The 17,437-nt window shown below is 45.0% G+C and overlaps 8 protein-coding genes across 8 annotated transcripts; 5 read left to right on the top strand and 3 right to left on the bottom strand. All coding sequences in view use genetic code 12, as the record gives it.

The window, feature by feature from the left end:
• Positions 1 to 324: 324 nt before the first annotated feature.
• On the top strand, positions 325 to 1,018 carry SEC22 (SNAP receptor; the record flags this gene model as incomplete). The annotated part of the gene is made up of 2 exons (XM_025478860.1): positions 325 to 358; positions 405 to 1,018. The coding sequence occupies 2 exons, from the start codon at positions 325 to 327 to the stop codon at positions 1,016 to 1,018; spliced, it is 648 nt and encodes a 215-aa protein (XP_025338333.1).
• A 227-nt stretch (positions 1,019 to 1,245) lies between these two features.
• On the top strand, positions 1,246 to 3,192 carry CXQ87_000277 (uncharacterized protein; the record flags this gene model as incomplete). The annotated part of the gene is made up of 1 exon (XM_025478859.1): positions 1,246 to 3,192. One exon carries the CDS (start codon positions 1,246 to 1,248, stop codon positions 3,190 to 3,192), a length of 1,947 nt encoding a protein of 648 aa, XP_025338332.1.
• Positions 3,193 to 3,217: 25 nt separating this feature from the next.
• Positions 3,218 to 3,949, bottom strand: CXQ87_000276 (uncharacterized protein; the record flags this gene model as incomplete). Its single annotated transcript, XM_025478858.1, has 1 exon — positions 3,218 to 3,949. The coding sequence occupies one exon, from the start codon at positions 3,947 to 3,949 to the stop codon at positions 3,218 to 3,220; it is 732 nt and encodes a 243-aa protein (XP_025338331.1).
• A 98-nt stretch (positions 3,950 to 4,047) lies between these two features.
• CXQ87_000275 (uncharacterized protein) lies at positions 4,048 to 5,124 on the bottom strand (the record flags this gene model as incomplete). Its single annotated transcript, XM_025478857.1, has 1 exon — positions 4,048 to 5,124. The coding sequence occupies one exon, from the start codon at positions 5,122 to 5,124 to the stop codon at positions 4,048 to 4,050; it is 1,077 nt and encodes a 358-aa protein (XP_025338330.1).
• A 93-nt stretch (positions 5,125 to 5,217) lies between these two features.
• Positions 5,218 to 6,044, top strand: CXQ87_000274 (uncharacterized protein; the record flags this gene model as incomplete). The annotated part of the gene is made up of 2 exons (XM_025478856.1): positions 5,218 to 5,959; positions 6,031 to 6,044. The coding sequence occupies 2 exons, from the start codon at positions 5,218 to 5,220 to the stop codon at positions 6,042 to 6,044; spliced, it is 756 nt and encodes a 251-aa protein (XP_025338329.1).
• Positions 6,045 to 6,951: 907 nt separating this feature from the next.
• TPO4 (Tpo4p) lies at positions 6,952 to 8,988 on the top strand (the record flags this gene model as incomplete). The annotated part of the gene is made up of 1 exon (XM_025478855.1): positions 6,952 to 8,988. One exon carries the CDS (start codon positions 6,952 to 6,954, stop codon positions 8,986 to 8,988), a length of 2,037 nt encoding a protein of 678 aa, XP_025338328.1.
• Positions 8,989 to 9,059: 71 nt separating this feature from the next.
• On the bottom strand, positions 9,060 to 13,686 carry CXQ87_000272 (glutamine amidotransferase subunit; the record flags this gene model as incomplete). The annotated part of the gene is made up of 3 exons (XM_025478854.1): positions 9,060 to 10,974; positions 11,043 to 11,997; positions 13,323 to 13,686. 3 exons carry the CDS (start codon positions 13,684 to 13,686, stop codon positions 9,060 to 9,062), a joined length of 3,234 nt encoding a protein of 1,077 aa, XP_025338327.1.
• A 738-nt stretch (positions 13,687 to 14,424) lies between these two features.
• Positions 14,425 to 17,256, top strand: PHO87 (SPX domain-containing inorganic phosphate transporter; the record flags this gene model as incomplete). Its single annotated transcript, XM_025478853.1, has 1 exon — positions 14,425 to 17,256. The coding sequence occupies one exon, from the start codon at positions 14,425 to 14,427 to the stop codon at positions 17,254 to 17,256; it is 2,832 nt and encodes a 943-aa protein (XP_025338326.1).
• Between the last annotated feature and the right edge of the window lie 181 nt (positions 17,257 to 17,437).

Below are 17,437 nucleotides of genomic sequence, written 5' to 3'. Positions count from 1 at the left end.
ACCCATTCTTCGATAAATTCATCTGACCAGAGATTTAGGCCTACGTGGGAAGCCACGGAGTCGGGTTTCTTGCACGATGGGCTTCATTCTGCGAAGATTGTTGGGTTATCGGGAAGTTTACATAGGAAATTCGTTGAAAGTATATACATCAGCTAGAGAAGAGAGAACAAGAAAATAGCTCCATCGCTTATTCAACCATAAATCATGGGTCTCCACATAACTTTAGAGATGTTGTCGCCATTGTCATGTGACCCAAATCGCAACTGCGCGGAGTAGATGCTTCGTGTTTTTGGGATCGCAGATAACTACTCCAAGAGCCTCAACATGGTAAAGTCGACCTTGATTTACCGCTATGATGGTATGTGATAATTTCCTGTCTTGTCATTTTTTGATATTAACCGCAGCTCTTCCGTTATGTGGATCCGTCGACGACAACCTTGATCCTAACTTGAACGAACAGAAGAAGAAATGCAAGATCATCATCAGTAGAATCACGCCCAACTCAGAGCCTCAAGCCACCATCGAGAGTGGCAACTACAACATCCATTATTTAATCCAAAACAGCATAGTCTACATCACCGTTTGTGACAGGTCATATCCAAGGAAGCTTGCTTTTCTGTACTTACACGAGATAAGCAATGAGTTCGAGCATTCTCACGGTCAGGAGGCATTGAGCACAGTAGCAAGGCCGTTTGGGTTTAGCTCGTTTGACAACTTCTTGAGCAAGACCAAGAAGATCTACCAGGACCAGAGGGCACAGTCTAATCTCGATCAGCTTAATAACGACTTGGCCGATGTCAAGAAGGTCATGACGAAAAACATCGAGGATTTATTATACAGAGGTGACTCCTTGGATAAAATGAGTGATTTGTCGCTGTCCTTGAGAAACGATTCCATTAAGTATAGAAAGAAAGCGCAGAAGATCAACTTCGACGCTATGATCAGGCAGTATGTACCAGTTGTCGGTGTTGCCTTAATCTTTGTCTTTTTCATTTGGTACACCCTACTTCGCCGATAGAGAGCAGTGCATATTCAAGTCTTTATATAGCTCAGCCGCCTAGAGCCCTAACAATATGGCAGAACAACATAATTAGTATGCAATGTACAGCAGTTTCATAGGACGTGTCAATTTTGGCTTTTGCTTAGAGAAACAGTAATCCTTAATTAATACTACTCCAGGTGGTACGCAACAAGGCTGCATGCTTTAGTACATAGAAACATCAGTCGCGCTTGATAAGCACCATCATGAGCGACAATGCTGAAGAACGTCAAACAGTGCACAATGAGCCTGTGTTACTGAGGCAATCGTCCATTGCCCTTCTTCCACAAGTCTCGCAGACCCCTGGTGCCCTGGTGGCCAATCCGACGACTGCGGTGACTTTGGAAAACATGGATCAGCCGGAGATTACCATTGAAGACAACGAAGGACCCCCATCTTCCAGCCCAGGGTTGAGGCCTATTCGGCTGGGTGTGCCATCAATTGCTGAAGAGGAAACCCTCGAGCATCTGCAAAGTGAAACCGAAGAGGTTGCTTCGAGTGACAATGAGGAGAGTGAAACAAACCACTTAACGGAGCTATTGCAGAACCTCATGGCACACGATAGTGGTAAGTCCCGTAACCTAGGGACGTCGTCACTTCAGCCGTCAAACATTGTTTGTGACGCAGAAGGTGACATGGATGAGGACTTTATCAAATCAAGATTCATCCCAGACAAGCTGGACTCGTCTGAGGTCTTTCACCACAAATTGAAGCAATTTTTTGTCTTGTCCTCAGCAGGTAAGCCCATTTACTCGCTCAATGGCTCTGACGATACTGTTATGGGCTATATGGGACTTATTACTACGATCGTTTCAGCGTATCAGGAAAATATGAAGACTGAGTTTAGTCATATAACCCAGAACGGCTTTCGACTTGTTGTACAAAATAAGAGCCCCCTAATACTCGTATTGATATCGAAGGTGGCCTATGAAACTGGTTTTTCCAGCGGTCATTCGAAGTCTACCCTAGAAAGACAATTACAGTCAATCCATACTTACCTCGTCTCGGTTTTATCAGCTCCAGTTATATCGAGAAGTTACGAAAGAAGAATGAATTATGACCTCCGAAAAATCTTATCCAACCAGGATATCGCCTTTCTCGATTCAATGAGCATGAAAATGACGTACGGTTTTTCTGTTCATGATAATGACCACTTCTACCTTGACAGTAGCTTTTATATCAGTCATTTGTTGGGATCGGCACTTAGATGTGTGAGGACTACTCATACCACGAGATCGAAGATAAGCTCCATATTGCTTTCTGCTAAAAAGTTGACCGTCAAGGAGACCGCCTCAGACACCACATCCATCATCAGCAAAGCATCAATATCGGAGACGAAGAGGCAACTAGCAGCAGATCTCCTTTTTGGATTCGTGAGTGTGAAAGAAAAACTTTTAAATTACGTTCGCCCATCACAGCATGAGCTTCTGAATGAGGACATTAATATGCTTTTGGCCATCATATCCTTTCATTACGGGCCCGCAGATCACCAAGATTCAGCAGACTTGTGGATTCCGTTGTGCATGCCTAACTTCAATAACTCGGGGTTCTTGTACGTCTATGTGAGGAGATTCAATCTCAACGGATACGACGAACCTTTGTCTTTGATACTTTTGGCAGCAAATAAGAACAGCTTTTTCGATTTGAAGCAGGTGGGTCTGTACATCATACAAAGGATAATGGATAACAAGCATCTTAAAAGCGCATTAAGGTCAGAGCTCATCTCAATGGGCGATACTACGAAAGTTATAAAGGAATTACATTGTCCTTTTATCAAGCACTTCATTTACAGACGCAAGGATGAGAATCAATACCTTATGGATGACATCAATTTTTCGACTACGGGAGAGGACAAATTCGACAATTTGGCCAGCTTTCTTCAGATTCTTTATTTCTATACCACTTTGCACAACACCAAGAGCACCACTATGAAGCAGGGAGATGGGACCGCCAAAAAGCTCACGTATACGAGGTGGCAGAGGAAAGACGGATGGATCACGGGATTCTTATTGTCAAACAAGGTCTACGATTTTTATTGCCTTTGCGGCGGCTCGGTTCAAGCCCATGACATTATAGAGCAGAGTCTCCGAATCATCAAATGGGTCGAAAAGTACAAAAAGAGGCACTTCATTGGGAAAGGAATCACGTTTTAGGGTATATACATAACGGATTGCGTGATTACTTCATGATGGCTTTTTCGGCCGTCTTGAACACATCTTGGAGCTTGTCACAGTACTGTCTGTGGATCTTTTCAAAATCATTCCACGCTTTGGTCTCATCGTCCGATTTCTTCACTTTTTTGGACAATCTTTTCTTGATATCACCTCTAATTGATGCCAATGTGTGTGCGTTTTTGCTGTGTCCGCCTGGACCGTTACGAAGTTTCTCAAACGACTCTTTTAGGTGCTTAACAGTCTCTTTCTTGGAGTCGGTAGTCACTGGAGGTAAAGGCACCTTGATCAGCTGCTTATTCTGAGGGTCTGCGATTGGAGTCATATTCAAGTTAGCTGCCAAGATAGCGCTCACGATATTTTTGGTATTGGAAGGGTCGAACACAGTGATCATAAAGTTACGACCTTTGACCGCTGTCTGAGCAGTGGATGTAAACGGAAGATCACCGTCGGCGGTTTTGACGGTAAGATTGTCGAAGATCAGGGGATTGCTTTTTCCAAGCTTGGCTTCGTTGGCAACTTTACCAAACCTATCAACGACGGCTTGCATTTTGGTTTCCAATTCCTTGAAATCGATGTCTGAAGCACTGACGGCGGCATCATTTTCCTCCACTTCGACTGTCTTCTTGCCGAGTCTCTTTTTGAGACTCAATGGAGATGCATGAAATTGTCTTGCTGGAAGTCTGGGAGCGAATCTGGCTCTTGCGAGGTAACTAGGCCGCAAAAGAGCTCTAAACATGGTATAGGGTCTGAAGATTCAAATTTCGCAGTCTGACGACTGCTGCTACTTGGTACAGGTTGGCTGCGAAAACCCTGTAGGTGCTCTATGAAGTCTATTTATTGATTTTCTGAACCATCCGTCGGGTTCTTGAGGGTATTGATTGTTTCAATACAGCCATTCGCCTCAATACCGATTTCGCCTCCTTCTTTACTGGCATTTGCGAGGTTTTTCAAGATGCTATCGAGGAAAACATCTTTCATAATTTTCTGTCTTGTATGAATATCTTCTGTGGACATGGTCTCAGCTTCTCGTAGCGAAAATTCACCTTCCTTGGTATTTTCAGATGCTACTTTAGATGTTGATGACGGGAGCTCGTCGACAAAAAATTTGAAGGAGGAAAATGCCTGTGGAATCTGGGGGATCATGAAATTGGGGGTCGTGTGATGAGGCATGTTAACCTGGGACCAGTCAATGGAGAGCACCGACTTCTTGGCAGCCTCTTCATCGAGAGCTGCATTGAGAAACTTGCGTAGGATTCGGATGTGTTGTGCCCTGGACTTTTTGCCTCCACCTAAAGAGCCATTACTGTTCACTGCAAGCGAGACTGCTTTACGATCGCCCGTCAAGGGCCAAGACAATAAAGCATAGTAGCTTTTCAAAACCTTGACAAAATATCCCTTGACAAGAGGCTCGGGTGCTAGGTCAACAAGTATTTCGAGCAAGGACGTTGAAGATGCTCTGATATCTGGTTGGATGTGGGTCATGGCCGAGTTCAAGAAAAGCACAATGGACCGCATGTGGAGCTCTAATAATCCACTCTGTTTATTTGCACATGCTTTTAATAGAGAAACGAGGGCCAGTCTGACACCAGGACTCAGGTCTGTGATGAGCGGTATGGTGGCAGTGATAATCTGCTTGTATAGCGATGGATTAGACGGAAGATGGTTTTCGATAAATCCAAGCACCTCTTTTCTTGTTTGGGAACTATGATGTTTCGTCAACGAAATTTGATGAGACAAGTCGACTGGTCCAGATGAGCTCTTCTTTGAGACAGACTGATTCGGCAAAGAGATAGACTTTGCTGTGAATGAGGTATCTGTGAAATTGTCTGGCTTCTTCGCCGTTTTACCAACTTTGAGCTTTGCCTTCTGGAAATCCTTCTTCTTCTCCTGTCTCTTCCTTTTTGAGCCCATATTGGTGTTGGAGATTTTTACTATGCGATGTGCGCGATGCCCGAATATGTGGAGTCAACAGATCGAGAACCGCACAGACCTCACCACCTTACCATGGATCTAGATAAGGTTTTGGTACTGCTTTCACTACGGGAGGAACAAGGAATCGTGTATCAGGAGGATGTTGATATGGACGACGCCATGGACGTGGATTCCATGGATATTGATAGCATTCACGAGGTTGACGATAACGAACCAACAACGCCTGAGCCAATCAAATCTTCCACAGCGGAAGAATCAAAACACGAACTGCATTCACCATTAGAGGACTCTTTTTCCGAAGAAGGAGAGGTGCTGGAGCGACTGCTCGTCAGGCTTCTCAGTCCAACGAATCTAGGCGCTAGATACGCCATCAATCAGCATAACAAAAACATTCAGAAAAGTACGCAGATCGAGCAGCATTCGCGGTCTCCAACCCCCCAAAATCTGTTTTATCAGACCCCCCGCCACCAATCCTCGTTTACTAGTGGTACTGACGTGTTCCAGCGACTTCATCAACAAGAACCAGGACCGCAGCGCCAATTTGTGCCATTCCCTGTGCAAATACATCATCATCACTACTATTACAACGGTCTGAGCGAGTCGATAAGCCCTGAGCCTCGCATACGACCACAGAGCCATAAGGTCTTGGAAGAAGCCCAAGACGAGAATATCGAAGAAGGCAAGGACACTCGTTTGCCTCTACCGTGGGACAAAAGCTCAACACCAGCAGAAGAGCGTGCCTACATGCTTTCGCTGTATCTTCAACTAGCAGTGAACCTGGTTGTGCTGGCATACGCCTTACACCTAGTGTGGAGTGTAGTTGCAGCCATTAAAAAAGACGTTACGCACAAGTTATCGCGGCATGCAAACAACCTCTTAGTCGAGATCGCCCTGTGTGAGCGCAGCTACCGCGAGAATCACTGCTCACCAGACGAGATTGTGCCTGCGCTAGAGCAAATGTGCGCTTATTGGGAGCAATGCATGCGTCAGGATCCAACTCGAGGGGCAATGTCAGCTCCCTTGGCGCACAGACTATTGGTATGGTATTCACTTCATTGGTGGAGCCATTAAGCTTCAAAGCCCTAGCTGTGTTTGCTGGCGCGGTATTGCTTGTTTATGTATACAACTTTGGTTTTGGCTATGTGCGGGCTCGGACGTACTGGGGATGAGCCGAGGATGTTTACGAGCGCCGCGCGGTAAGTACAATTTTTCCGAACCTTTTGCCGCCAGGCAACCTCTCCGGAGCCGATGGCCTGCTTGCAATGCATCACGGAAAATTAACGGGAAGATCCATTGCTACCTTTTGCTGTCATCAGTAAGCCGTCATTTGTGAGCTTCCTGCTGTAGGGTCTCGTGGCATGACCCACAGTTCACCGTCTCTATGAATGGTCAGTGTTATTCTAGCGGGGCCTGCTGCAGGCAAGGCTTGGGTCTGCTTGGCAAGTCGGTCTCTGTACCGACAATGTCTTAAGTCCGAGTCATCTTATCTAAAGGCATGGTTAGCACAAAGATGCTGCGGCTTCGAGCCGGCACATAGTGTCTTTTGTTCGCTTTCATGTGGCGTTTCACCTCGCTGCTGGCAGAATCGCAAGCCAAAATTTTTATCGCTACGGTGCGGTCAAGAATAGCCGCGCTTCATAGCCAGCGAAAGCCTTCACTAGGCTTATTGTGGATTATTGCAGGAACCCATTCTTTTTTTTTTTTTGTGCTCCCCGTGCCTCTGAGTCTCTTCTATCCCGGCACTATATATTTGCGCTTGCGCCCTTGGCTTAATAGCGCCCAGATTTTGTCACAACAATCCATACCATGGCATTCTTTGGCACTTCCAAATCTGAAGAGGAGGCCTTGAGAGCGGCTGCCCAGCTGAGTGGTCTACAAAGAGGTGAATCAGCCTCCTCATTGCACCGCCTGGCATCCTCCAATTATGAAACTGCTTCGGAATTCACAAACGACGATGTTCTGTATGAACCACAGACCCCTGATGACAATTTCGACCGCTATTCTGAGGCCATTGTTAACGACAGTCACAATCACGAGCACAGACCCTCCACTGCACAGGGAACTGATGTTGATGAGGAGGAAGATGACCACGTCAAGCCGTTCCAAGTCCACACCAACGACTTTCCTGACTATCTGAACATGACTGAGAACGAGCTTAACCGAATTGCAACCACATCAGACACACTTTCCAACTTAGAGAGAGAAGTCTCGCATCAGTCCATGACTAAACTTGTGGATCCTAGAAGTTTAGACTGGGATGGCCCTGACGATAAGGCCAACCCCCAAAATTGGCCAACATGGAAGAAATGGTTTATAACCTTGACAGTTGCATGCGACTGTCTTTGTGTGTCATTGGGCTCATCCCTTTACGTTGCTTCCGTGCCAGAATTGCAAATTAGGATGAACATCAGTCAGACTCTTGGTATTGCTGGTTTGACATTTTACTTGCTAGGCTTAGCGTTTGGCCCTGTTATCGCTTCTCCCATCTCGGAGGTCATTGGTCGTCGTTACATCTACATTTCCTCTTTGGCCATTTTCATGCTCTTCACTATGGGTGTGGGTTTAGCTCCAAACATCAGAACTATTCTTGTCTTGAGATTCTTTGCTGGCTACTTCGGCTCTCCGCCAATGGCAATTGCAGGTGGAAGCATTTCTGACTTGTGGGGAAATTCTCCTGCTCAGCAATCGATTGCAATGGCCTTCTTCTGTGTGGCAGCCTTTTTGGGTCCCGTCGTGGGTCCAATTGTCGGTGGCTTTGCTGCTGAGCACAAGGGTTGGCAATGGACACAGTGGGTGTCCTTGATGTTTTCTGGTGCCATTCTTCCCCTTATTACACTCTGCCCAGAAACCCAGAAGTTTACTATTCTCAAGAAGAGAGCTATCAAAAGAGGGATAAAGTTGGATATTCCCAAGATTAATATGGACTTCGTTAAGTTCGCTTTGAAAGTCTTCCTTTTCACTCCAGCCGAGATGTTAGTCGTTGAGCCAATTGTCTGCTTAACCTCGATTTACATTGCTTTCGTTTTTGCTGTTTTGTTTGGTTTCTTCGAAGCATTTCCAATTATTTTTAAAGGAGTCTACGGTATGGGTACGGGTGTTTCTGGTTTACCATTTATTGGCGTTGGTGTTGGCTTGGTCGGTGGTGTTGCCGGCTACGTCGTTTTAGATCATCTTAAATTCTTCCCCAAAAATCCGGACGGAACGAGAGGCAAGTTTAACGAAGAAGGTAACCCTGTGTGGGACGCCCCCGAAACGAGATTGCTAGTTGCCGAGGTTGGTTCTGTGTTCTTGCCGATCGCATTGTTTTGGTTGGCATGGACTGCAAGATCGGACGTTCACTGGATTGCTCCTGCTCTCGCAGGTGTTCCATTCGGTTTCGGCTTAATCTGGGTGTTCTTTGGTATCGTGCTTTATTACTCGATGACCTTCCCTCCACAATACGTGGCTTCAGCGTTAGCCGCCAATAACTTGTTGCGTTACGTTTTGGCCTCGGTTTTCCCATTATTCATCTTCCAGATGTACGAGAAGTTACATGTCGACTGGGCTACTTCTCTTTTTGCGTTCATCGCAGTCGCAATGATCCCTATTCCATTTGCTTTCCACAAATGGGGCTCCACTATCAGACAAAAGTCGAAATATGGCTATGCGGCTCACTTCAAGAGACTCGCAGAGGAGAAAAAGGCCAATCAAGAGAAAGTCGCGAACGAGGGTACCTCAAAGGAGCCGGAGAAGATCGAGCCCTCTTCTGGAAGCGATGACAATCAGGACATAGGATCGTCACCTTACAATCAACACAACAGAACCGAAAATGACGCTGAAAAGCGTGTTGCGGAAGCGGTATGAATGCCGTGTCGCAGTCAATTAATTGCATATATACCCCCATATAATATCTAATTTATCATTTATTTGAAATGCTATTTTGTTTGCTGTTGATGACCCAAATCTCTAAATGAGTCAGCAAGAATACTTCTCAACTTGAAGAGATTTATAATTCTAAGTTTTTCGTCTTTAAGGTGGGCGTTATCGCTAGCTTGTCCGCATGGGATCTGTGCGGCGGGTGCATTGAAAGTCTTCTCCAAGAAACGAATCGACGGAATGGATCCACCTTCTCTTATGAACAATGGGTCCGGATATGTGGGTCCCCAATTTTTCTTTATGTTCTGGTGAAGTATCTTGAAAACTAGATTATTCGGGTTGCCCAACCATGGTTCAGCCTCGTGGAAAATATCGATTTTGAGTTCATTTTCCGTCTTCAAAGCATCAAAACATTTCCGCATGTAGGAGGTGAATACTTCCTTTATTTTGTGTAGATCTTGATTAGGAACGACTCTGATCGACACCGAGGCTTGGGCCCTCTTTGATATGACGGTATTGTTCTTCGGCCCGGATACATCAAGTCTATGAATTGTCAAGGATGGATTTCTCCACTTAGCAAGAAGTGTGTCAAGATCGGCGTTGGATAGATTTTGGGATCTTGATACGTCCTTAATTTTTTGGTAAAGCTGCAACTCTGTCTCATCGATTGGTAAAACATCATCGTAAAACCCAGGAATTTGTATCTTATTCAGATTTGGACAGATGAGTTGACCCAAAATTTGAATTAAGTCCATGGTTGGTTCTTTTGACACTCCTCCATCCACTCCCGAATGTCTATCAGGTTTCTCCGATGTCACACTAAGAGATGCATTCAATACTCCTCTCAATCCATAATTGAGGCATGGGACCTCGTCTTCAAGCCAATAAGAGTTTGATAAAAGGATGTAGTCAACAACGCCTATGTAGACCTTATTCTCGTTGATGACCTTCTGAAACCCAATCGAACCACACTCCTCTTCACCTTCAATGACAAATACCACATCTATTGGAAGTTCGCCTTTCTTGTGTAGATCCAGTACAGCATAAAATGCAGCTAACGTAGGCCCTTTGTTGTCTGATACACCCCTCGCGTAAAGGTTTCCATCCTTTGCAACTAGTTGAAATGGATCGGTGGACCAGCACTCTTTGTCGGCAGTCGCTTCCACGACATCATAATGCCCATACCACAAAAGAGTTTTTCGCTCTGTGTGGAGAGTCGATTTGTCGTTTCGCAGGAACCGACCCATGACGACAGGATTGCAATTAGGAACAGGTAACAATTTGGACTCAGATGCCCCAAGCAAACGCAAAAGCTTATTCAAAAACTGAGCGCATCTTCTGGAATCTTCAAGATAGGTGCTTGGGTACTTCGAAATGGTCTTGTACGATATAATCTTTCTCAAGGATTCGAGCAAGTGCTCGTTGGAGGTTTCAATACCACTTGTAAAATTGAGAAGACCACTTGCTTCGCTTGATGAGACGGTCGATTTTTCTCCTACATCAGTGATATTCCAAAGACATAGGGAGCCACCACCGCCCGAAAGAAGATATGTCGAGTTCCTGAATTTGAAAGCCTGAACAGTGAAGACAGAGCCCTCCTCTAAATTTGAAAACTCCTCGTGAGGCAAATTATTAAAATTCACTGCGCTTCTCACAGGATGTGACTTAGATTCGTCATCTCCATCGGGTCCATCGCTATGGATGTCACTTTTGAGCGGGAACTTGCAAAGCCCTCCCATATTTGTGGCTTTGTAGATGCAACCGTTGTGGATACACAACGAGAGAACTTCATCTGTTCTTGCACTTGTTGAGATGAACTTAAAGGAACGTGTGAGCTGAGATGTTGTCAAGTCCCAAGCGTTGATCGTTGAATCACTTAACCCAACACAAATTGTCGAGTCAATAATGTGCATTGACAAGATGGCTTCGTCGTTTTCGAGCTTACTAATAAGAGAAAGTTTGATTGAGCCTTCTCTCCCAGATGTAAGGCCCAAAGCTTTATAACACCATCACCACCACAACTTGCTAAGAAGCCGTTATACAGTGAGGTGTAGAGGTCACAGAAGGCTGCAGCGTTAAGCTCTGTCAAGGAATCCAAACAGTAGACATAGCCATTGTGTGCGAAGCGAATGATATCAGAATTTTGAATCTCCACTAGGCATGGTCCAAACTCCGAACTGGAGCTCTTCTTGAGCATTTGGTGAGCGGACTGGATTTTATTCATTGACCCACCAGGACCTTTTGAATCAAAGAACTTGTCGTACCTGAAATGAGGGAGACGCTCGATGGAAGTTGTGTGGGTGGAACTTGAGTCACGGTCCAATGCTAGGCGGCACCACAGAATCGAAGCATTCTGGGAACCAATGAACAATGCAGAAAGTTTCTCGGACCAGTAAATGGAAAAAATATCACCTATATCCATACACGAATAGATGATATGAGTGCATGAAATTGTGTAGTCAGTAGCGTCAGGGTCATCGAAAGGTGAAAGATCCCACACTTTCACCAATGAGTCTGAGCCTGCGCTGAACAAGAATCGTTCATCCGGGCTAATAGTGAGGCAAAGAACTGAGGTGGCAAAATGGTTCCTGCCACAATTTATGACGTGTTTGATGCTGTAGCTCTTCAAGTCGAACACCAAGATATTAGAATCTTGTGTTCCGCAGAAGATCAACTCTTTGCTGGGTGCCGGTATGACACAAAGAATAGAATGCGTATGAGTCCATTTGTGGATAAGGGGAAGGGTTCCCTCGGAAGCGTCCTCTTCGTTCAGGCTATCAGGAAGAGCAAAGCTGCAGTCCTGGGGGTTCGTGCAAGTTTCCTTGTGTTCCAGTCGAATCTGCCGCGGCAGCTGGTGCCTCTTGGGTGTGGTGATCAGCGGAGTTGAATTTGCTGTGGAGTTTATAGGTAGCGGCGTCCGCATGGGGATCAGGACAAATTCGCCCTCATGGATGTTGCCGTTGTTAAAACAGCCCATATGGTTATCTGTAGAACAGTCTCAGTAGTGTGGGTGAAGGCTGCAGAGCAGCCACATATCGGGAGATCGTGGATGAGTCACGTGGACGTCAATGCAGCGACGAAGCGAAGATGCGAGTAAGCGTCTGTGCATATTTCGATGTCAAGAAGCTTGAATGCCAGTTGACAGCGCCGTACATGGTTGTGAGACATAAAAAACGGTCGCGAGTCAAAACTTCAAAGAGCATCATTTTAATTTTTTAATTATGGAAATGTGACAATTGTTCGCTGTTTTCCTAGTCCTAATAGTTCATAATATGAGCGAGAGTGAGCAAAAGTTGTAAATGTGGATTACGTTTTGTGCGCAGACCACCAGTTGTTTAATTCGAGAGTTGTCAAAAAATTACGATTTTATATGTAATTTGTGAGTTTAATTGAGATTGCATCACTTTACAACCGATACTGATTATTCTGCCGACCTACAAGAACAAGAGTATCGAGTTTGAGGTGAATCGGTTGCAGACCACTTAGAGTCATACACTTGAAATCAGTGACCAAGTAGTACTCCAATGATACCTTCGAGGTACAGAAAGCAGGATCTACCTCAGGAATGACGCCGTCAAGCCATTCCGAGGGAAGTTCCGCTACGTACTTGATTTCACCAGACGATATGTTACCTTTCCCAACGCGTTTCCCTTGTAAGAGCAAACTTCTTCCATCAGTAATACTGGTCAACTCCTTCACTGTCTTAGAGACACAAAATTCCTTATTGTTAGTTTGCATGGTCTCAATACTACCCTCACAAATCATGCGGGTTTTCGTAGTAAATCGAAGCACCCTGAGCAACGATATCTTCAATTCTTGAATGGTCACCAAAATACTATCAGGCTTCTTTGTTATGCTGGTAATGTTCTGTAGTTCCGGGTCAATTTTTGGGACGGACATCATTAATGTATAGTTAACGAATCGAGAGAGTTGTTTCCCAGATACCAACACCCTATTTGTGGAGAGCCTTCCTATATCAACGCAATTATCAGGATAGAAATATACGCCGAGACCGATAGTTTGAAAGTGAGTATATATTGGAAATGGCGAGTGCCACTGGCTCTGGACGATACTCTGATTGTGACAGTCTAAGGACATCTGGTCATGGCTTCTATCAAACGTTGGTATAAGGAATGTAGGAATTGTGCAAGGGTATGCAAAAAAGTTTAGATAAGCCAGGCCACCGTCGATATTTCCATGGACACTAGAAATTACTGGAGTAAGCCTGTAAGTGATGTCGACTCGCTCGCCATCTTCTCCAACATAGCGAAACGTCGGAGGCAAAAGATAATCCAGATCTCTCTCTTTTATATGGCAGGTACTTCTTGGAAGGATGTCTTGCTTTTTGCAGTAGGTTTCGGCAGCTGGGAGTCGAAAGTCGTATTCAATGGTGTAGTTTCCAGGCCTGAAAGTTTTATTTCTCGATATGATTGCCTGGCGACGAACAACAAAAGTATTTTCGAATTCTCTCAAGGAAGTGATTTTATCAAAAGTTTTGATTTCTTTCCGAGGCATAATCAGCTTGTCGTCTGAGGGAGCCGTGACGGTACAGGTACCTTCAAACACAAGATACAAGTTGCGTAGCAAAAGCTTTTCCCTTACTTCTAGCTCCATTACAAGAGGCACGATATCATAGTGACGATAGACCTTGTTCTTGTCAAGAGACAAGCTAAGCTGAACTGACATTGATGAGAATTGAGGCAGCCATTTGGGGTGAGCTGGATATATAAGTCAAGAAGATTATACTACTCCAAAAAAAGGAAACTTCAGTTTTTGGACACGAAAGAAGAAAGTTGAATTGTCAAGGGTCAGCGAATGTATTTTATGCTGGCAATGTGGTTGAAATAGGTAGTTCGAGTGAGCCTACGACCTGACTTTACCGGAGCTTCGAATCAGGAAAGTCAGCAATGCCTTTTATTTCGGAAGACAAAAACAGTGCAACGAAATGACACTTAATTAGATGAAAAGGCTCTCTTCACCACATTTTCACTCGTATTTTTTTGGTTGATCTGCCTTGGCATAAGCGGTTAAATATGGGTTCATCTGCGTCTGCACAACCACGCGGCAAACGAGGCAATGGCCGAATGCCGGTGCATCTTGCGATGAAGAGTTGAATTTTTTTTTTGTGCTCTATTCAGGCTTATCTGAGCGCCAGCACCCACGTGGGGCGCGGTTCTTAATAGATCCGACAGGATGTAATTAAAAAAGAAAATTAGGTCGGGGCAGCACCACACAAAGCCTGTTGCAGCAACCAGTCACACGAGCTCTTTCCTGCTTCTGACAGAATTTTCCTTGGCTAACAATTTTCCTTTTTTCCCTTGCATCTCCTGACAGATTTTCTCGTGTGACCTACTGCCTTTCCAAGACTTCCAAGACTTTTCTTTACAAGCTTAGTGCCTAAAGCCCTGGACTCAAGAAAATTAGATGAAGTTTTCCCACTCGCTTAAGTTCAACGCTGTTCCAGAATGGCAGGACCACTATCTTAATTATTCTGGTCTCAAGAAGGTGATCTACGTCGCCCAGCAAAACCAGTTGGAGAATGGCCAGCCTCAAGATGGTTCCTTGGCAGTGAACAATGCTACTATCACTGAATTGGTGAGAATCGCCCGGAGAAACCAGGCCATCGCTGACCGTCGAGAGGCCTTGGCCCAGGCTTCGGAGGAGGATGAAAAGTCTGCTGCGGCCAAATTTATGGATAAGTTCAAACAAAGAAAGACTGGTTCGTCTGCGAAAACACCAAGCCCAGAGGCCCCGCACAACGAATTAGAAAAGGGTGAAGCCGCCGTGGAAAAAGACGATGTCAACGACATCCAGGTGACTTATTCGTTCGACAACGATGAGTCCACCTACCGCGGCTCCATCGACTTGGATACGATGACAGCTGCAGCCGAGACAATTTCATCGGAGTCCTCAGACCCTCTCCCGGTTTTTGCCAAGCATTTGGTCGACGAGGTGACCAAGATCGACAAGTTCTTCAAGCCTAAAGAGGTTGAGGTTTACAAACAGTACGACAACCTCATCAAGGATTTAGAGGCTAACAGACAGCATATTGAGGCTTACCTCTTCACTGCTGCCTATGGCAACGATGGTTACGATGAAAATGAACATCGTAACATCCACATCAAGTCCACTTTAGAGAGAACCTTGAGTAATGCATCAGTATTTGACACTGTCAACCACTTGGACTATGAGGACCTCGAGAAGGCTGATTTTATGGAAGAAGAAGATGAGGATGACGAGGATGACGAAGACCACGAGCAGGATCGCCAGTCCAATTCTGCTTTGCTTGGCCACCACGATTTTGATATCAAAAAACAAAAGCAAATCACTTTGAAACAGAGATCCATTCATATGTTCATCACTTTGAGCGAGTTGAAATCGTTCATTGAGTTGAATAGAATCGGCTTTACCAAAATTTGCAAAAAGTTCGACAAGACCTGCAACTACTCAGTGAAAGAGGACTTTGTTGCCAACTTTTTACCCCACAACTCAAGAACATTCTTCCCAGAGACCTCCGAGATTCTTGAATACAGAATCGATCATGTCGTCCGTGTTTATGCTTTCCTTTCTGGTAAAGCAGTCAGTCAGGCTGCCACTGAGGACTTGGAGCCAATAAAGGACGAGCTTAGAAGTTACTTAAGGGACCACATTGTTTGGGAGAGGAACACTGTTTGGAAAGACTTGTTGTCGATTGAGAAGAAGCAATTTAATTTGAATCTTGATGAGAGCGCCGCAAGAAACAATAAGATGGGAGACGAGGCTAACTCCCAGTCCTTGCTTCTGATGAGGTGGAGAAAAATTAATTTACCTTTTGGGTGGAAAGTTTCCAGGTACGATTACGTCAAGGTTCCTGAATTTCTCTTTTCGACTCAAATTATCAAACTTGCTATCATTATCCCTGTATTCATCGTCTTGTTGGCCGTCAAGACTATGAACGATAAAGAGGAGGCTCGTTGTTTGGCTGTCTTGGCTGCTTGTGCTATGTTGTGGGCTTCTGAGGCCTTACCATTATGGGTGACTTCCCTTTTAGTACCTTTGCTTGTTGTGACATGTAAAGTATTGAAAGATGACGATGGTAATGCCATGGATGCTGCAGACGCTTCGAAGGAAATTTTGTCAGCAATGTGGTCCTCAACCCTTATGATTTTGCTTGGTGGTTTCACTTTGGCTGCGGCTTTATCCAAGTATAACATTGCGAAGATCGTTTCCTCGTACATGTTGGCTTTAGCGGGCACTAAGCCAAGAAATATCCTCCTCGCTATTATGAGTGTCTCATTGTTCTTGTCCATGTGGATCTCCAACGTCGCCGCTCCAGTTTTAGCATATTCTTTGATTCAGCCTGTTTTGAGGACTCTTCCTACAACCTCCCCGCTTTCCCAGGCGTTAGTCTTGGGCATTGCGTTGGCATCAAACCTTGGCGGTATGGCATCTCCAATCGCCTCGCCCCAGAATGTGATCGCCATTGAGTACATGAAACCAAACCCTGGCTGGGGTAAGTGGTTCGCCATCGCTCTTCCTGTCTCCATCTTGTCTATGGGTGGAATTTGGATGGAGTTGATCATGACTTTCAAAATTTCTCAGAATAAGGTGAAGGCATACAAGCCTATCAAAGAAAGGTTCACCACCAAGCAATGGTACATAAGCATTGTTTGTATTGCGACTATTCTCCTTTGGTGCGTCTTGAGTGAGATTGAAGACACTTTTGGCTCCTCTGGTATCATTGCTGTCGTTCCAATTGTCTTGTTCTTTGGTACAGGTCTTTTGAAAGTTGATGATGTCAATAACTTCCCCTGGACCATCATCTTATTGGCCATGGGAGGTCTTGCATTGGGCTCTGCTGTTACAAGTTCAGGTCTCTTAGCTACTGTTGCCAAAGCTTTGCAAAAGAAGGTCGCTGACTTCGATGCCTTCGTTGTCATGGCAATTTTTGGTATCTTGGTTTTAGTCGTGGCCACCTTTGTTTCGCATACAGTGGCCACTATCATTATCGTACCATTAGTCAAGGAGGTTGGTGACTCGATGTCCACGCCTCATCCTTCGCTTTTGATTATGGGCACGGCTTTGATGGCTTCTGCAGCTATGGGATTGCCAACTTCTGGTTTCCCTAACGTCACTGCCATTAGCATGACTGATGAGGTTGGTCAACGCTACGTCTCAGTCAACACATTCATTACTAGAGGTGTTCCCGCATCTCTTATAGCATATGTCATCACGATTTCCGTCGGTTACGGCATTATGACATGCTTGAACTTTTAAAAATAACGTTGGGTATCGGACTTCACAAAAAAAAATATTGCATTTCTAGGTTTAACGAAATTATCGAATTGAGCATAAATACAGTAGTTTGATGGTAGGCGTAGCACCGCAAGTGGTATCAGGCGTTGAAGAACTGAAAGTCGTTTGTTGGTCGTTGAGTGGAGGGCGCTTACGAATTGAT

The sequence above is a fragment of the Candidozyma duobushaemuli genome (assembly GCF_002926085.2).
Source record: "Candidozyma duobushaemuli strain B09383 chromosome Unknown A_B09383, whole genome shotgun sequence".
NCBI classification, from domain to species: Eukaryota; Fungi; Ascomycota; class Pichiomycetes; order Serinales; family Metschnikowiaceae; genus Candidozyma; species Candidozyma duobushaemuli.
This window is presented reverse-complemented; position numbering and strand designations above follow the sequence as displayed.